Source organism: Apostichopus japonicus, chromosome 20 (assembly GCF_037975245.1).
Source record: "Apostichopus japonicus isolate 1M-3 chromosome 20, ASM3797524v1, whole genome shotgun sequence".
Taxonomy (NCBI): domain Eukaryota; kingdom Metazoa; phylum Echinodermata; class Holothuroidea; order Aspidochirotida; family Stichopodidae; genus Apostichopus; species Apostichopus japonicus.
In genome coordinates this window covers 34,437,200-34,458,217 of record NC_092580.1, presented here as the reverse complement: position 1 = coordinate 34,458,217, position 21,018 = coordinate 34,437,200, and the positions used below count along the sequence as shown (strand labels likewise).

The 21,018-nt window shown below is 38.5% G+C and overlaps 1 protein-coding gene across 3 annotated transcripts in view; it reads left to right on the top strand.

Moving 5' to 3' along the window:
* LOC139961097 (voltage-dependent calcium channel subunit alpha-2/delta-3-like) overlaps window positions 1–21,018 on the top strand; it is a 132,895-nt gene that overhangs the window by 9,976 nt on the left and 101,901 nt on the right. For all 3 annotated transcript variants that reach the window (XM_071959984.1, XM_071959986.1, XM_071959985.1), the window contains exon 2: window positions 3,403–5,134. In XM_071959984.1, the coding sequence (XP_071816085.1) occupies window positions 5,007–5,134 (128 nt within the window). In that variant the 5' untranslated portion in view covers window positions 3,403–5,006. The remainder of the gene's footprint in view (window positions 1–3,402; window positions 5,135–21,018) is intronic.

Below are 21,018 nucleotides of genomic sequence, written 5' to 3'. Positions count from 1 at the left end.
TGTAACACGTCACTATGCTAGTATTATTCCTTCATAATCCCTCTACAAAGAGTTTTGTGTTTCCTATAGTGTTTGTAACACGTCACTAAGCTAGTATTATTCCTCCATAATCCCTCTACAAAGAGTTTTGTGTTTCCTGTAGTGTTTGTAACACGTCACTATGCTAGTATTATTTCTTCATAATCCATCTACATAGAGTTTTGTTTCATATATAGTGTTTGTAACACGTCACTATGCTAGTATTATTCCTTCATAATCCCTTTTCATAGAGTTTTGTTTCCTATAGTGTTTGCAACACGTCACTATGCTAGTATTATTCCTTCATGATCCCTCTACAAAGAGTTTTGTGTTTCATGTAGTGTTTGCAACACGTCACTATGCTAGTATTATTCCTTCATAATCCCTCTACAAAGAGTTTTGTGTTTCCTATAGTGTTTGTAACACGTCACTACGCTAGTATTATTCCTCCATAATTCCTCTACAAAGAGTTTTGTTTCCTATAGCGTTTGTAACACGTCACTATGCTAGTATTATTCCTTCATAATCCCTTTTCATAGAGTTTTGTTTCCTATAGTGTTTGCAACACGTCACTATGCTAGTATTATTCCTTCATGATCCCTCTACAAAGAGTTTTGTGTTTCATGTAGTGTTTGCAACACGTCACTATGCTAGTATTATTCCTTCATAATCCCTTTTCATAGAGTTTTGTTTCCTATAGTGTTTGCAACACGTCACTATGCTAGTATTATTCCTTCATAATCCCTCTACAAAGAGTTTTGTTTCCTATAGCGTTTGTAACACGTCACTATGCTAGTATTATTCCTTCATAATCCATCTACATAGAGTTTTGTTTCCTATAGTGTTTGCAACACGTCACTATGCTAGTATAATTCTTCATAATCCCTCTACAAAGAGTTTTGTTTCCTATAGTGTTTGCAACACGTCACTATGCTAGTATTATTCCTTCATAATCCATCTACATAGAGTTTTGTTTCCTATATAATTTGTAACACGTCACTATGCTAGTATTATTCCTTCATAATCCCTCTACAAAGAGTTTTGTTTCCTATAGCGTTTGTAACACGTCACTATGCTAGTATTATTCCTTCATAATCCATCTACATAGAGTTTTGTTTCCTATAGTGTTTGCAACACGTCACTATGCTAGTATAATTCTTCATAATCCCTCTACAAAGAGTTTTGTTTCCTATAGTGTTTGTAACACGTCACTATGCTAGTATTATTCCTTCATAATCCCTCTACATAGAGTTTTGTTTCCTATAGAATTTGTAACACGTCACTATGCTAGTATTATTTCTTCATAATCCCTCTACAAAGAGTTTTGTTTCCTATAGTGTTTGTAACACGTCACTATGCTAGTATTATTCCTTCATAATCCATCTACATAGAGTTTTGTTTCCTATAGAATTTGTAACACGTCACTATGCTAGTATTATTCCTTCATAATCCCTCTACATAGAGTTGTGTTTCCTATAGTGTTTGTAACACGTCACTAACACGTATTATTCCTGCATAATCCCTCTACGTAGAGTTTTGTTTCCTATAGTTATGAACCCTCACGTTAGATTTAACCGTGGATATTTATTCATATATGAAATATAATCCAGCCAAAACAATGATCTTTCAGGAAACAAATTATCGAGCAAGAATAATTGATGGCCAATGGATGTCATCTTCATGTTAATATATTTATATAGTATCATCTTTGCACACATAAAAGATTTCTTCTCAGTTACTTAAAACCAAGGACAATGTCTCAAATGATACACTTCTGCGGGCAGGCGCGTGTCTTCATCCGTACGTGGGTGTATATGATTGACTGTGTGACTGCATGCATGCATGGAACCACGTTAACTGGTACGATTCTGATACTGGTGCGAGGTTTGGATTCTTATGTACAGTAGAAGAACATATTGTTGCTAGTACATACAGGGGGGTGGGGGGGGGTGGGTGGAGGTGGGTTGGGGTGAGGGTTAACTGTCATTTAAAGTCAGCAGAGTTCAAATCTTCGACATATTTACATATGATATTCTTTAGCATAAATCAATGTATGTATTCATTTTTCATGTGACTACCGTAGTGCAACCATCTTACAGTAATATATTTTGGTGTAGATTAGTTTCAATCTGTGAAACCTTTCATTTTCAAAATCCTCCTGACCTCTGTAATACAGGGTATTTAACATCACGAGACATGAGATATTTCCACAATCTTGAAATGTAACATAGGACTCATTCAAGTTGGAGTCGCGACACTTTTTAAGGTTGCAAAATTCGGAAGAAACATAAAGTTGCAGATATTTGTAGAGAAAGTGGAGAATCTTGACTATAATTACTTAAACTACAACTACAATTAAGTACTCCTCGTTATGTAAAATGTTCTCAAAGGGAAGGGGGATACCTCTTCCCGGTGGACCCCTCCCCCAGGCCACTAGAGGGTCGCCAAGTCCATGTAGGTAAATATTGGGGTCGCCAAGCACAACAAGTTTGAATCCCAGGTATTAAAGAGAGATCTTCGCCCTTGATCACTCACTCACTCACACACATACACAGACATCATCCACATACAACCCTTTTCATGATTGCGCAGTGTTATTTTGTCAGCGCGTGTATTGTGCGCCTTGGTAGGGCGCTATACTTATACATGCATCACATCGGACGTTTATGTTAACGATATATACATGATGTCCATGTTGATAAAAGCGAAACAATGTATTCTGTTTTGAATGACAAATTCATCGCAATTAAATCAGCCATTGAAGTGAAATTGCAGCAGGTCGAGGTTAACGTGCACGTTCAGCTGAACATGAAGTGTTATACACGTCTGAGAGAATCTCTCTTAGTCATGCACGAGTCTCACGACATATAGGAATAAATAATTTGAGAAACATTCATAGATCCTTGACGAAATCAATCAGTGTGAAAGCTAGGAGCAAATCTCCTTCCTTCCCAAGGATACTTTGTGGTATTTATATATTAGTATTTGAATATCCTAGCCTGCCCAGGGAATGCGTCACCTAAATACCCAGTTTGACGAATAGAACGGCTGGATTGGTAGTCTATAAGATAACCTTTAATAAACTGCATGTAATATGTAGGCTATAAACAACAATATCCTTGTGACTCATATAGGTATCTATTATAATGATTTTCTCCGAATGTACTCGAGTTTGCAGTAGATCTTGTATTTCGCTTAATGCAAATACATTTCCCTTTATTGCATAATTCAATATAGTATGTATTGAAAGGTAATTAAAAGACCAAACATTACGAAAACTTAAACATATTTTAATAATACATGTTTCAATGTTGTATATTATTATGTATTGCGCAGTTCATGGTTGATTCACGGAGTGAAACTTTTCCTTCAATTTCTTCACAGATAACATCAACGACTTGTACCGTACCACTCTTGTGATCACGTGGCGAGACTAATGCTTCAGCAATCGCAGTAAATAATTAGAGCAAAATTAACACGACAACGCAGGAAATTCACATTAAACTTCCTTGACTGCGCTCTTAGTAACCATCAAGAGAATCTGGAATTTATACCAGGTGATACTTCTAATTCTTACCGGTAGATCGATCAATCGGTGTCGTGATCTTATCCGGTAAATCGATAAACCGGCTTGACGAGTTAAACGGCAAATCGACTTGTGACATTTACTCCTTAGACAGGAGTTGCATTTTCATGGAAGGGGTCGTTCCTGAATCATGACGGTGATAAACCGATACAGTGTATGTAGGCTGTGACAGATACTCGCAGAAACAGACGGAAGTGTGTGATAGGGAAGGGTCATATAGTTACCCTACATTCTCTATGGTGTCTTTGTGGTGTCACCTTAGAATGATACATGAAGCAAGTATTTCTTTCCCAATTTATTGAGAGTAAAAATATTGAATCGGACATTGTTTTGATGCAGTTGAATTCTTTACTTTCTCGGTTACGAATGTAACTCACATGACGTATTACAATTGAAGTTTGTAAAAACAAGCATTGCTGATACAAGATCACATCCAGTAATGTTGAATGCGCAATTTTACCACGGATTCAACAATTACAGTGTTTTAGTTGTGTATACAATGTGAAAACACGCTGCTTATAACGGTTTCCCGTACTACGCGCTGTTCGATCAGGCATGCCAGTGTTGAATAACACGATACAAATTATTCTACGGCTTTCCCTGCTCTTGTAGTGTGTGATTAAAGCCTGCTTCGGTTGGGTGAACACACACACACAGCGCTTGTGAGTCAATACTGGTGCGAATATACAGCGAAACACTATTCAAGTTTACACCGCGTAGCAGTCTAAATTACCAGACGCACGGAGATTGCCTGTACTAACAGAGCAGAGAAGAATTAGCAGACAAGTCAACAGAAAGAAAGAGGGAAAAAAGTATAAATATTTATGGATTACTGCTTGTAAATCACGTATCGTGCACAAATCAGCATTGGGTTTGAAGTAAAGAGAAATAAGCAAGAGTTTACCGCGTGGACTGCCGGTGTAGCAGTTCGGTACATATAGAGAGGAATCATTTCTGAATCGAGTGATTTCTCGGTCATCATTATAGTTTCACTTATTGCAAGTCTCAAAAGTCATAGGCCTTATTGGGAGTTAAAGCTATAGGCCCTGTGTGATGCTGGGATAACTATCTTCTATCTCAATCGATATGTGCGATTACCTCGATAGGATGCAAGTTTACTCTCTTATTTTACCAGCGTCTGAAATGGAGATTGTTACGCCATATCTTGTTAGCTGAACTTGTCTGTTGGTAAGTTGTGTTTTTATGAGGAAGGACCAGCCGAGGGAATGGATCAAATATCACAGAACATCAGGTATCATTGAAACTTGTCAATAACATACGTTTGCACTACTACACCCTTTGAACGCGTAAAAATTCGTGACGGGTTCCAGTACTGGAATATTACCCTACAAAAGCCGCCGCTTCAGCTACTCTCACTCACATAGCCTATCCGTTATTTACAATGGCGGATTATTATAATGGATTATCAACTTCATCCATCTTTAAATTGTGGATGATTTCAGTAATTCTTCTAGGATACTGTCTTGGACAAGATGAAAAGGAGGAGGAATTCATCGTGAATAACACACTGTAAGTTTATACAGTACATTATATCCAAGTATATTGAACTATGCAGTTGATGTAGGCCTATATAAAGTATCGGTAGAGCCTTTTGTAACCCATCTTAACAGCATAATTATAGGCCTAATGATGTTATTAATAGCAATCTGCAGGTGCTGCTCTAGGGATTATGGGATGCCCCCCTCTCGATTGCCATAAAAATATGATAAAAGTGTGCAAGGTTGCAACAAGTTCACTTGTGATGTACATACGCCTATCCCTCAGAATGCACAATTTGACGTCCTTTTTTTGTTTGTTTGAGGATTCATATACATGGGGTCCCAAGTTACCTTCAACGACCAAAGGAATAACATGCCCCTCCTTTATAAACCCCTGTATTCTCCCTGATAAAATAAGGAAGTACTATAGTTAACTCATCCGACAAATGGATGATATGGATTAATCCTGCAAACCACCGTCTAAACCATCTTAAATAATTGTTGTAAGTTGAAGCTTCTACCAAAACCGATAAATATTTTTGATATGTATTTATTTATTTATACATGTACATGAACATATATATATATATATATATATATATATATATATATATATATGCATGTATATATACATTTATATATATATATATATATATATACATTTATATATTTATATACATGTATATTTATAAGTAAAAAAATTATATATATACATTTATATATATGATTTAATATGTATATGATTTAAGATATATATAGTCCTATATATAATTATACAAAAGCAGAGAAATAAGATATGACTCATAACTCATTCTTGACAAATAAGGAGAATTGTTTTAGAAAGTATATTGGGAATTTCGGTCCCCCTGGAACCTTCGTCAGCAGTACTTGGCAGTGGAATGAATATTACAAAATGTAACACAATGAAAGTGTGACGCTAGGTACTGTAAGTATGAGGGGCACTATAGTGAGGGAATTAATACCTAACAACTACCAGCTCCACAAACATGAATATGTTATCCGTTTTGTCTTCGTTTCTTAATCCACTTCCTATATAGTCTTGGTTTATTGAGTCATGTAATATACTACACACTATGGCTTTGAAACACAAGTTTATCCAAGATGACAAATTTTGACAATTTCGTCTCGTTTACATAACAACAATTGCTCATTAACCGAAATACTCTTTCTAAATGATGTTTCAGAAATATCCCGACACAGAAATTATCATGGCAACATGTCTTCATGTTTGGAATACTATAGGCAATTATATCGTAAGAGGTTACTAATCATGCGCTAAGCAATCGATAAATGAATAACAATTTTTTGCTTTAATTGAACAGTTTACTCGACGAACTTCATTGGCTGGTTGCAATTTGAAAACAATTTTCACAAAAGAAATACCTTGTGTCCTGATTTTGCGTTTTCATTCATTACGGTGTGTGTTTTCAAGCATGTAACTCACACTGGCGTTTATTCGGTTATACCAGCATATACGGTACCAGTTGAGATTAATAGTGACATACGACCGCTTACCGTAATTAAAACTCTCGCAACAGGTCCTACCACGCCGAAGATCCACCGAAATGTCGGTCAGTGTCATATGTAAAGGGAGCAGTTTCAAGTGTACTATGTAAGCGTAAAGTTGAAATTTGTAACCACGTGACTAATTTGTCATAGCTCAATGTATTGAGACATCACAAGTCATGTTGTGATAATTATTTTCAAAGATGTCGGGAATTGTTTTTCTCCGAAAACATTTTTGTTGCATCATTTGATTGATTGATGAGCGTAATGTTCTTAATATGTCTGCATGGCGTTCTAACTTTTGCTTTCCGTTGAACTAATGTCTGGTATCAAACGTTAATAGGCATACACTTACTCAAGTAATATGCATACACCGACGTGTAAAGTTGGTTGACAACTTCCCCCCCAAAAAGTGTTAGCAATATCCTACACAACGCATGCATATATACGATGACAGTTCAAAAAGTGTCATTTGCCTTTGGCAGTGATTATCATTAAGTTCCACAGTCGGTAATTTTAACAGTAATGGTTCGTTTGGCGCCAAACTACGCCCACGGCCAGCGATAGCGTTTCAAATTGGTTTGAAGAGATAACAGACTTCTGTCATTGACTTTTACAACGGTATAATTAACATCTAACGAGGGTACAACCTCTTCGGATTTATAGTTGTTGTATGAAAAGATTCGAACCTTGTGATACAGATGTGACAATAATAAATGATCAATAGACAATAGGCTCATACATGTGCCCAGTGGCGTCACAAGCGGCAGAGGGGGGGGGGGGGCATGGGGGATAAGGCCCCCTAAAAATGTTCGATGCCCCCTTGATGTCCACCAAAGTAAATTTGTCATGCAAAAAAAAGCAGGAAGATATATCTTCCTTCAACTGATGACTATAATTTAATTACGTCTACATAAAAAACCCGCATCCATGCAAGGGACCCCCTGGACCCCCCGCTATGGCCCCTGGACCCCATGCCTACATGACTTAGCGCCGACCTGACACCGAACATAGTCAAATTTAGTCATGACAAAATGGTGCACTTTGAGCATATTTAGGCTATAAATTAAGTCTTCGCGCAAGCTTTTACCAATAACTGCTTTTAATTTTTCGTGTGAGGTTGAAGGGGTACGCCCCCCCCCCCGGATCTGCGTTTTCAAAAGACCATGTTATGATAAATTAACGTTTAAATTGTCCCCGAGTAACTAAATTGTTCTACTTGTCAGGTATAGTGCATACATTACACAACCGGTAACAAACCTGTGTAACTGTCCATGCGTTTCATACAAGTCCACTATTGGCATTGATTGGCACCGTATTTTCATTTTTTTGCTAACACGAGAGTCCTTCCCATAGCGTGATATCTATATTATTGTACCTCAGCACGACGAAGACTGTGTAGTATGTTTTGGTTAGTAGCCTATTGCTTTGTGATATTCTATAAAACAGCCAAGGTGATTCGTCCTGTGTGCGCAGAAGGAGATATCACGAAGATATTGCATCAACTCGATTTCTATAAACTTATAATATTTCGCGGCCGAGATGTAATTTATCGTCCACCGTCAAGCTTCGTTGACATCCGAGAAGCCTGAAGAACTAGTGGATGTGACAAGTCTGTCGATGGAGCCTAGCGTTATATTCAAAACTTATGCATTAATAATGAGGCTCAAATATATGCCTTTGCCAATCCCACGAGGAACTTGCCTCATCTGAAATTTCGGAGGCAAAAATTGTTTCCCTATGCATATTACTGTATATGATAAAGTACACGGTATAGGCTTGCGCAGACTGTCGGGCAGGTGCGGGAAGACTTTACGCGTCATGTATAGGCCTGTACAGATATATGTATATACAGGTTTATAAACGGAAAGTTAAGTATGTTGTATACTAATGGCTACCTTACTGCTCACATCTAACATGTAATGCTACCGGTAGGCTATAGATGACAGAAAATACCTCTTATGTGACTGAGGCCACTAACAGTGGTCAGAATTTACAATTCTCGCTACTCGTAAAGACGACTGAGTCATTATACTTGTAGCCTCTTAAAGCAGGAATCGCCTTTATTAGTACAGTCTTCTATTTTAACTCCGAAAACAAGATGGTGTGATATTATCATACACGTGATTTTACGTCACAGTAATTTCATTTATTCACCGACCATTTCTTATATGTGAATTCCTTTTATGATTATGCATAATCGTACATTTATCTAATTTCTCTAAATATTTTAAAGAATAACAACAGTTGCATTAGATAATAGTCTTCATAACCGGTCATATTTACATGTCTCCTTTTCAAAAAAGTACAGTTACGCACCCTTTTTAGATCAGTGCGCAGTCAAATAAATTGTAAGCCTACTTAATTCTGACATTACTCTTGAATGAAGTATGCATACTTCAGAGTAACGAAGATGGAAACATATCGACAGTATAAATTATTTGATGTACATAATCTTTTATCATTGACAGTTGTCCTACAGGCTTCTGTGTATCTGAGATAATCTTTATCATAGACCGGCATCTTTGTTTTGTATGTTATTGCAAAGCATAGATAGTTCGACTTTCAATTAGTGCCCAAGATAAAATACATAAAATAATATTTAGTACGATACTGTCGAAGGGAGAGCTGCTTAATTGGCATATTCGGTGAAGCCTTTCCGTAAAATTACTTTTTGATTTGTGTCATTCCCTTCCAAATATTCAGGATGTTTTAGGTCTCAAAAAATAAAATAAAAATAAAAACCTCACTGGAAGCAAATAATATAAAATGGTAAGCTCGAAAGAAAATATCGGTGACTTAAGTTTGTGTCAGAAGGGGACAGGTCGACTGCAAATATTAACTAATTGGCAAGTTCATTACAAACACATAGTAAACCTCCGATATTCAATTGGCAGTCTGTAGTAAAAATGTAACAACATTTACGTAAATGGCGTCTCATGGTTTTCTAAAGAGGCCTTCTGCTAGGTTAGTCTACATGCTGTCAACATAATAGATCCATCGCAGCGGCGAGAACATTTGTGCCGTGTGCTCAATTTCCTTCCAAACCCATTCGTGACGATATTGGATGTAATTTTAAACCGCGATCGCCCCTTCGAATGATCTAATCCGCAACGAATCTTGCATGCGTTACTATAATTAGTTGGCGTACGGCAGGGAAGTCCAGAGCCATATATATATATATATATATATATATATATATATATATATATATATATATAAATGGCTCTGGACTTCCCTGCTAACGTACGCCAACTAATAATAGCAGTTTAAATGTAAGGCTTAACATACTTAGATTGTGTTTTACTTCGGCCAATGCTCCCTTTTCAGTTTCACTGCTAAGATATTGCTTTATATCAAAGCGATTCATCTTCTTGCGATGAAATTTAATGAACAGACATTAGAGTGTCATATTCTTAAAACGATGCCATCATAATTCTATACCTTGACCAGCCCCAATTGGCTGCATTCTAAGCATATTAGGAAATCAATTTGATATCATTCGATACCCACAGTGCCATGAAAAGCACACCTTATCATTAATTTAAAGGTGCATAATCAAATTAAAGGTATTGGGTGGAATCACATCTCCCTGTGCTGTGTGTCATATACCAGCGTCGAGCAATTGAAAACCGGTTTGTTTGATGAAAGTGGCCGTCGAATGTAGACTGAAAAAAACCCGTCACATTTAATGATCTGTATCAATTACAATAATAGTGCCAAGAAGCTGTAGATTGTATAATATCGTATGCAAGACATATGCGAAATTTACTTTGTCAGTGTGATAACAGTGTGAAAATAATGATCATAACGTGATAAAATGGATCGCTCTCTATAAATTGACATTAATTAAGACATTACGTTGTGCGGGAGATCCCTTTAAACATGATAACGTCTAGATGTGGCATTAAGCTTATGTATATATGCACGAAAGGACATGTGTAATTTAGTCACATGTTGATGACATTACTTAACTGCAAGCATGCTCTGCTCGAACTCTTGCTTTGTATCCCTAGACAAGATGTCAACATAGACGTGACGTCTGAATCACATGAAGTGTTACATTGATGTACGCTGCCATGGTTACCCAAAAATATCCATTGCCACTATATACAGTCTCTACACTGCATGTAGTCGGGTCAATATATGGGGAAAATGGCCTCAACCTCAAAAAAATTGCAACAAAAAGTTTTTTTGCTTTAAGTCGCTCTATAGGTTACTGACATTTCCAGAAAAAAAGTCTCCCAAAATCGGACCCCGGGAAAGGGGTTAATTTGCATAATTCCAAAATGGCGGACCCCAAAGGCTTCAATGTACCGAAAACCTCCTTATACTTCAATTTTGGCATATGAAATGTATTACCAACCTATAGGAACATGATGCCAGAATACCAAATAAGCACATTTTCAATGTTATATGACGTCACCATAGGGTAGGGATGACGTATGTGACCCAAAATTAACATATATCAGCCGATTAGGTTGAAATTAACACATAATTTTCAAACGAAACCAGGCAGATGTAATACATAGAAGGGAACCTACTCGAATTGACTTGTTCATGAAGTAGAAACGACATCGAATTACGTCAGCAACCAATTGATGCTCATTTTCAAGTAGCTATACCAAGGGCGCAACCACGTATAAAAGGTACGGGGGTCCCAGTCAGATTGTGTTGGAGGCGCTCAATCCCCGATAAGTTTTCGTTTCTCTGCCAGAAGATGAGGTTCCACATGAGGTTTGGGCGTGAGCCTCCAAGTGGTTGTGCCCTTGGGCTATACACGTAACATTTCAGATGACATTAGGATGTTGTGGAGGAATGACATAAACATTAGGACCAGCATTCTGAGGATATGACAATTAACCTAGTGCAACAGGGTCACATATACCTATGTATTCTACACGTCAACGTCATCATCGGATTCAATGTCTGGTCCCAGTGTCTGGTTAAAGGGGTTCTCACAGAAATCCACTTGGCATGGTCCACATGCTGCTGTGCAGGGTAATCCATACCCTCGTCAAGTACACCGCCTCGTCGTACACGCCGTTTGACAGTTACAATGTACAACCTTGAGTAAGCAGTCAGGGGCAGGCGACTTGTCACACATTACAGGCTTGAATAGATTGTTCTCAAGCTTCCAGCCCCAGTCCGTTGCATGGAGGTCTTTCTCCTGGCCGCACCAAGCTCTGATTTGATAGTAACACCTCAATGAGTGGAATTTCGTCGCTGACGCAGTCGGGGGTAGCCGTAACAAAACTTGTCGCAGAAGCTGGAGACCTATCCTTGGGAGATGTTCTGGAGTTCGAAGTGACTCCTTCCCCCACCCCCCCTTCGCTTTTTGAAGCAAATGGTGTATTCCGGAAGCCAGATAAAGCACAGTTGGCGAGAGCTATTGAGGAGTTAGCTAATGGGCAGTCAGAGACAGCGATAACCAGTGATATCCCAAAGACTGAGAGTTATATATTAGATGGCGGTTCACTGATGCATCGAGTTCCCTGGGATAAAGGCACTACATATGACACCATCGCCAACTGTTATGCAGATTTCACCCTTAGAAACTATGGCACTGCAACTGTTGTCTTTGATGGGTACCAAGAGACACCATCTACCAAAGACAGCACTCACGAGAGACGGCAACACAGGCAGCACCCACTGGTGAGCGTAACCCCTGGAGCAGTGTTCCGTGGGACAAAGGATGAGTTTCTCTCAAGGGGAAGTAACAAACAGGCACTAATTAACATGATAAGCAATAGGCTTCGAGAGAAAGGATGTCATGTAGTCAACTGTCAGGCAGATGCGGACTGTGACATTGTTCATGCCGCCATTGCAGCTTCCGAAACTGGAACAACTACTCTAGTTGGAGAAGACACCGACTTGTTGGTTCTTCTCTTGTTCTATATGAACCCAGAAAACAAAACTTTGTTCTTCCGGTCTAACGACAAATCCAGGCACCAAGTTCGAGTTTATAACATTAATGAGCTCAAACTTCTGCTGGGTCAAACCATGTGCTCTCACTTGCTCTTCATCCATGCTATTTGGTGTGGGGGAAAAGTCGTTGTTCCAGAAGATTATCGAGGGGGACAAAGACCTAGTTTCGTGTGCAGTTCGTTTTGAGAGTGTCGGAGAAACATCTGACACTATTGAACAATGTGGAAACAAAGCAATGGCGTTACTCTTTGGTGGAAAAGCAACAGAGGATCTAGCCAAGCTGAGACATAAGGTATTGAGGAAGAAGGTTGCTTCTGGTGACAAGTTTTGTTACTCCAGAACGGCTACCCCCGACTGCGTCAGCGACGAAATTCCACTCATTGAGGTGTTACTATCAAATCAGAGCTTGGTGCGGCCAGGAGAAAGACCTCCATGCAACGGACTGGGGCTGGAAGCTTGAGAACAATCTATTCAAGCCTGTAATGTGTGACAAGTCGCCTGCCCCTGACTGCTTACTCAAGGTTGTACATTGTAACTGTCAAACGGCGTGTACGACGAGGCGGTGTACTTGACGAGGGTATGGATTACCCTGCACAGCAGCATGTGGACCATGCCAAGTGGATTTCTGTGAGAACCCCTTTAACCAGACACTGGGACCAGACATTGAATCCGATGATGACGTTGACGTGTAGAATACATAGGTATATGTGACCCTGTTGCACTAGGTTAATTGTCATATCCTCAGAATGCTGGTCCTAATGTTTATGTCATTCCTCCACAACATCCTAATGTCATCTGAAATGTTACGTGTATAGCCCAAGGGCACAACCACTTGGAGGCTCACGCCCAAACCTCATGTGGAACCTCAACTTCTGGCAGAGAAACGAAAACTTATCGGGGATTGAGCGCCTCCAACACAATCTGACTGGGACCCCCGTACCTTTTATACGTGGTTGCGCCCTTGGTATAGCTACTTGAAAATGAGCATCAATTGGTTGCTGACGTAATTCGATGTCGTTTCTACTTCATGAACAAGTCAATTCGAGTAGGTTCCCTTCTATGTATTACATCTGCCTGGTTTCGTTTGAAAATTATGTGTTAATTTCAACCTAATCGGCTGATATATGTTAATTTTGGGTCACATACGTCATCCCTACCCTATGGTGACGTCATATAACATTGAAAATGTGCTTATTTGGTATTCTGGCATCATGTTCCTATAGGTTGGTAATACATTTCATATGCCAAAATTGAAGTATAAGGAGGTTTTCGGTACATTGAAGCCTTTGGGGTCCGCCATTTTGGAATTATGCAAATTAACCCCTTTCCCGGGGTCCGATTTTGGGAGACTTTTTTTCTGGAGATGTCAGTAACCTATAGAGCGACTTAAAGCAAAAAAACCTTTTGTTGCAATTTTTTTGAGGTCAAATCCTATATTGACCCGACTAATGGGTAGTTATTACGTCAAGAGTTTCATATTCTCGATAGGAGCCGGGACATTTAGACGTTTATAGAGTATTCTCGGTTCATAAAGTGTTTGTCTATAAGCTGGGACGTCATCACTGTACTTTAAAACAAATTGCATTAAATCCAGCTGAGTTTATTAACGGCAAAGCCTAAGCTTTCGTTAAACAAAGAAAGCATTTAGTTCGTTCTATATGTTCGGCAAGTTACACCACGGAGGTAAACTGTTTTACCTCCATGGTTACACATACCAGGAAACAACTAATTACTTTCACGTTTAATTATTACTGATAAGGTCGCCAGTGCTGTAAGATCGTGTGAGGTTCAAATCACTAACCCTTGAAGGACATGGACAGCTTACGCAAGTCGCTGTTGGTTTCACGGCTCAGATCATTTCATTTTAAAGAACTCTAAATTTGGCTCTGCGCTCAGTTCATCTCAAAAACAACTTCCCATCACCATATTTGCAGTATGTTTGTTTTAAATTACATTATTTACAAATGGTGGTTCTTACTAGCATAAAAACTGTAATAAACATTCATATCTCGCGGAACTGGTTCTGTATGTCAATTGACCTATTTTAGTAATTCAACCCATGCAGAAACACGTTTCTGAGTATGCAAGATCAACGCTTCGTGATAGGCTGGAAGGTAGTGTTGAAGATGAGTATCATATGTGATACGATGGTTAGAAATCAGACGGAAGATAAAGTATACACAACTGAGGGTTAAAGTTTCTCCATGTGGCCCTTTTTGTAACCCTCTGCCCCATCAACACTTTATCGTCTACACCAAAATGAAAACTCGGCAATACGAGGTATCGTTTGTTACAAATGATTGAGCAGTAAAATATTAACAAACACAGACAAAGATCATGTAAAGTTGAATACGGTATCTAAGAAGGGAAGAGCCAAATTATACAGTATGATTACCTAAGTAAAAAACACCTTTATATCCTGATGCTGTAGCGAGGGTTGATGTAAAACGACGTTGGTAACACACATTGTGTGTAATTCATCGTTATCGTTGATGTGTGTATTTCATTATTTAATGCTGCATTTGTTTATTAGTTAAAGTTGTCCTTTATATTATTTAAACCTGCTATTTGTGTCGAATGTACAACATTTTAATTTGCCTATTGCCATACTCGCCGATCCTATATAATGTCAGGAGAAATAGTGAAGTTACCCATAAATGTTAAGGTATATGCGACGACAGAATTTAAACACTATACATTAAACTTGAACTAAATAGCAAGGGCGTAGGAACCGGGGGCTGGGGGCGCCAGCCCCCCAGTGAAAATATGGGGGGGGGGGCGGAAGTATCGTTCCGCCCCCCCCCGCTCCGCAAGTCAGAAAACCCCTTTTTCATTTCCAAATGAGAAAAAAAACTCATTTGAAGCACCAAATTGCATCTAAGGCCAGGTGAAAATGCAAAATTCTTTACAAAATGGAGTGGGTGTTGAAGTGTGCTATATTGCACCAAATTGCATCTGAGGCCACCTGGAAATGCAAAAAAATTCCAAAGAGGAGGGGGTCACCCCCTCCCCTTAGACCCCTCCCCAAGCCGGCCATCAGTCTTCAGCCCCCCCCCCCCCACTCAAAAGTACCTTCCTACGCCACTGCCAAATAGTATAGGTCTTAGACGGTGCGTAACTCGCTGATGAGGTGTAATAAACACGCCTAGCTTCGTTACTTAGATTGAAGGATATCCGATTATTGTGTGAGTAATACATGACATGTACAATTCAACGCACAATACAGCTACAAGGCACATGGCAAGTTTTTTCGGAGGTAAAATGTGACGTTGACCAACATTTTCAATCCTTCAGTCACCATCGGTCATGATTTAAACCTGCTGTATAGTTTTTCATCATGTTTCGTTTACGATCTGGATGAAGTCCACACAGGCTCATATATATAGTGCTTCTCTCATCTTTATTGAAGAAAGTCTATTGCTGAATAAAAACAACCTTGATTAAATGAACTTGCTAGGAATTCGGATCAGCCTACTGCAGCCGCAGGCATATGTCTCGCTTTTGAATTAGTAGTGCTATAGGCATCTTATAGAGACTGATATGTAGGTCCTACCTTGAATTAAAGATGAACTCTCTCAGAAAATGACTATATACAAAACGACTAGATCCCATATGTTGCGGCTAAAAGCAGCACTTAATGCTTTAGCTATAGGCTAACGTGTATCAAAATGTACATGTTCACCGAAATTCTTGATTTCTTCATTTTATGCGTATATTAATATTGTTTCTCTTAATCATGCTTGGTAAAGCCATACCTTTAAACCATGTGAACGTTTAAGTTGCTATAGAAGCATAATTATATAATATCATGCATCAAGGGCGTAGGAACCGGGGGGGGGGGGGCTGGGGGGCGCCAGCCCCCCCAGTGAAAAATGTGGAGGGGCGGAAGTATTATTCCGCCCCCCCCCCCCGCTTCGCAAGTCAGAAAACCCCTTTTTCATTTCCAAATGAGAAAAAAATCTCATTTAGAGCACCAAATTGCATCTAAAGCCAGGTGAAAATGCAAAATTATATACAAAATGGAGTGGGTGGGTTGAAGTGTGCTATATTGCACCAAATTGCATCTGAGGCCACCTGGAAATGCAAAAAAAATCCAAAGGGGAGGGGGACACCCCCTCCCCTTAGACTCCTCCCCAGGCCGGCCATCCGTCTTCAGCCCCCCACTCAAAAGTACCTTCCTACGCCACTGTCATGCATTTTAATTAAGTACTTTTGATTTCTCTTATACCTGTCTCCAACACTACATGTACTTTCCTATATAACTAACCATATATGACTGGAACGTTTCTCTGCTCTTTGCGATATCATTGTATAGTACCATATTATCGTTTGAATTGACGTAATACCATCAGGCATGCATGGTCACATGGTTACAGTGTCGATGTAAGGGGACTGGGGTTGACAGTGAATCAAGATGTTTGGGTTTTTTTGCTGCACAGGATATCTGAAGTGACTTTTCATAAACTGTACCTCTTTACATGTGCATATCATATGCTAATGAAAATTTTATGTTAATGAGGTTTGATTTCTAAAATCGTGATTATAAAAAAACATTATTGTCGCAGACTGTACTAATTAAACAAACAGATTTGGTCTGTTAGCCAACTACATCCAATAAAACTGCAGCTGTATCAAGAGAAGGGTTTTAATTATCATCCTATGTACAGTGGTATATATGATACGACATCATGTATGCGGTATCTATTCTACTACCGTATATATATATAATAGGCTTATGTTGTTAATAATCTACAGTCGCATTCACGTAAACTAAACTTGTATAGCTCTATTAGACTTTGTTTTACTTTAGTTTGAAATGATATCGGTAATTACGAAACATGACTGAAGTCTATAGTACTGCCAGTGTTTAACCCGTCACTATGTATTAGTTAACAAACATGAATGAAGTCTACACTGTCACTGTTTAACCCTTTCTAGCAGTCAGGGGTGTCGAGGGCCGGGTAGGGACCCAGTGACATGTATGTCATCGGGACCCCTTTTCGAAGTCTTCACAAACTCTTGTTACATTTCTGGGCGTATGGTATAGGGGAATATATATCCTTGATTTGATTCATCCTTACCCATACCCACCCATTGTCCTTAGACCCATATAGCCCGTTGTCTCTTAGCCCAAATGCTCTCGTTAGGCATGCCATTCATGTCCACTGTAAGATCAAATTGTAATGTGTATCCGTTTTGCTCTGTTCTTGGGTGCAGACTGCTCAGTAATACTTATTGTACATTATCGCACAGACAGAATAGTAGTACTTATACAAGTCCTATACTGTATGAGAACGGTAAAGAGATTACAATATGGCCCAGTTTGAAGCCGTATTGTCTCTTTATTGTACCGAGATTCATTCCTTAATGCCACTATTGATAAACCTGCAATGGAATTGAAATATGTTCAGATCGCAGCTAGCTAATAAAGGGCATACCTTCTTAAAAGACCATTGCTTATAATTCTGTCATATTTTTATTTTCGATAGGTCTACATTAATGACAGGTGTGTCCCCATATGATGCTCTCGATATTTATGCATTCGATGTGTCCCTTTTTTGTTTTGAAATTCGTATCAAGAGCTGTTGGCGATCCCCACCCATCTGTTAGCCGTTACGTAGGTCTATGTTTCTTATGCACATATAGGTTCATTGAGTCGAATAGATAAGCAACATGTAGCTTCTTGAACAGTAACCTTTGCAATATAGAGAATGAGAAATCCATACTGCGAGAAGAGATTGATTAATTCTGACGGCGGTTACAACGACGCATAATACTGATTGTACACGGTAAGCTGTCGTAGTGACGTCATAATGAACCAGTCACACAGAAAAGTAATTATTTCCACTATTTGAATAAACTTCGTCTTGCAGGTACAGTGTGTGTATACAAGCAATTTCCGCAGGAGTGAATGTTACTTGATTTGGGCCCGAGTACATATAACAAAAAACAAACCAAAATGCGCTGAAACAGTGTGTTTCGTAAGGCGTTAGTGTACAGTAACATCTGCAATGATGCTACTCCATGTTTAATTGTTTGCTTTATGACCGAACACACGATAACTTGATAATTATAAGTCAGATGACGAGATTCTATAGATGTTGGGAGTTAGTATAATGAGTTCTCGAATAAGCTGTGTATGTAACAGGAAAGGATGGTTTAGAGAAAGGGGAAGAGGTTGATGCAGTGGTCGGGGAGACGGTACAGTACATGTTGTGACAAATAGAGAGAGACATTGAACTTAAGCAACCACAACGATGTAAAACCAGAAATGGAAGGGTGGGGGGGGGGGGGGAGGAGTTAGGTGGGTTTAACGGGTAAAGAGGTAGTTGAAGAAGGGAAGAGGGGGAGGATAAGGGGTCAATTACACATTATGCATGACTAAATTGTAATTAAACACATTTGTGATATGGTATATACATTAATGGAGTGCTAGAAAGGGGTTTCTTTCATCCTTGAATGTTTTACTTTGTGTTACAAAACAAGATCAAATTTCCTCTGCTTGTGGTTTCGATAATAATCGTAACCTTTTCATTCATGATGGCGTGCGTGTGTATGTGGACATGTGTTTGCGTTTGTGACGCCCAGATTGTAAACATGATATCTGAAGAAGGAAAGGTTGGACCAATTTCATATTTGGTATGTAGAAGTACCACATTGAGTGCAAGAAGCCTGTTGTTTTTTGTGGATGTCAATGGTCGTTTGAGTTCACCAGGGGTCAAATTGTGAAAAACATGTTTTACACAATATCTCAACAAGGACAGATGTCATACTAAGTATGTTGATGTATCTGTCACATTTGGTACAAGAATCCTGTTGTTGAGGTCAATGGTCATTTCAGGACAGCCTGTGTCATTGTGAATTTATTGTTTGTCACATCAAAATGCTCTTTACTGTATTATACTAGGGTCATTCCGTGTCAAATCACGGATGGCTGTTGCTGCACCCTTTCCAAAAATTCCCAAATTTATTGTATGATTGGACCACCATAAAATAAGCATATTCTGAAAATTTCAGTTGCATTGCTTTACAATTGGCTGATTTATCACACTTTGAAATTCCGCAATTTGTCGCCACCATGGCATTTTGGCATTTTCTTGACTTTTGAGGTCTCATTTCTCAGCAATTGAACATTCTACTACCTTTCTAATACAGATGCCTAAAGAGTCTATCCCATAGAACAGGAAAATAAAAAATTAGGCTACAAAAATATTGTCTTGTGGAGTTAGGTCAACTTAAAAGTGTCAAAATATTTGATTTTTGTACTTTTCACTAAAAAATGTGCTATTTTTAGTGATGAATTGCTCCTAAACCATTGCTTCAGGGTACTTGATTCTTTCAGAGGTTATTATGTCTAGTACAAATATTACAAAATAATGATTACAATGCTTTCCTAGACTATGTTTGCAAGTTGTGCAACTCTAAAGTTGCTATTTCATGCTGCGATTCAGCATGAGGTAGGGGTTTTGATGCCAATTTTTTACCAAAGTAACCATGTTAGAGGTGTCAGGGTTTATACTTTATTAAAAAGTATAAAGTTCTTACACATTAACAAATTTCAGGGTTCTAGCTGTTCTCAATATTAATTTATGAAGTTGTTAAGTTGCTCCGATGTACAAAAGAGGTCGTTTTTGACGGCCAATAACTCAAAACGCGTCAAATTAAAAAAAATTGATAATTTTTTCTGGAAGAAATATAGTACCACCCTGTTTGTACAAAAAATTTCAGGAGGGTGTTTTGCCTTATTTTGAAATGAAAAATCCTCAAAGTTTGGGATTTTTACAAAAAAACGTTTTTGCCTGTTTTGATGTTCCATGAGTTTTGACCCTGGGTATTGTACTGTACTTCAAGGTCATTCAGTTCAATACTGTGCAGTTTTTAATTTCATATAACAAAATACTATTTGCAATGTACTTGTCTGCTCCTGGTTGAATTCATTTAATTAGAAGACTTATAAAATGAATTTCAACCAGTACACACATATGTATGTACAGTGTGTACAGTACATACACTGTACTGAGTGTATATGTACGGAGTGCCATGAGTGCCAGAAGACTATGTTAAAACAACACTAACACACTGTACATGTACACCCAGTACAGTTTTGTACTGTACATACATCTATGTACTGGTTGAAATTAATTCTATAGTAAAGTCTTCTAATTCAACCAATTGTATATGTACAGTGTGTATATTAGTGTTAGTTTAAACATAGTCTTCTGGCACTCATGGCACTCCGTACATATACACTCAGTGCAGTGTATGTACTGTACACACTGTACATACATATGTGTGTACTGACTTTGACAAACTTTGAGGATTTTTCATTTCAAAATAAGGCAAAGCACCCTCCTGAAATTTTTTGTACAAACAGGGTGGTACTATATCTCTTCCAGAAAAAATTATCAATTTTTTTTAATTTGACGCGTTTTGAGTTATTGGCCGTCAAAAACGACCTCT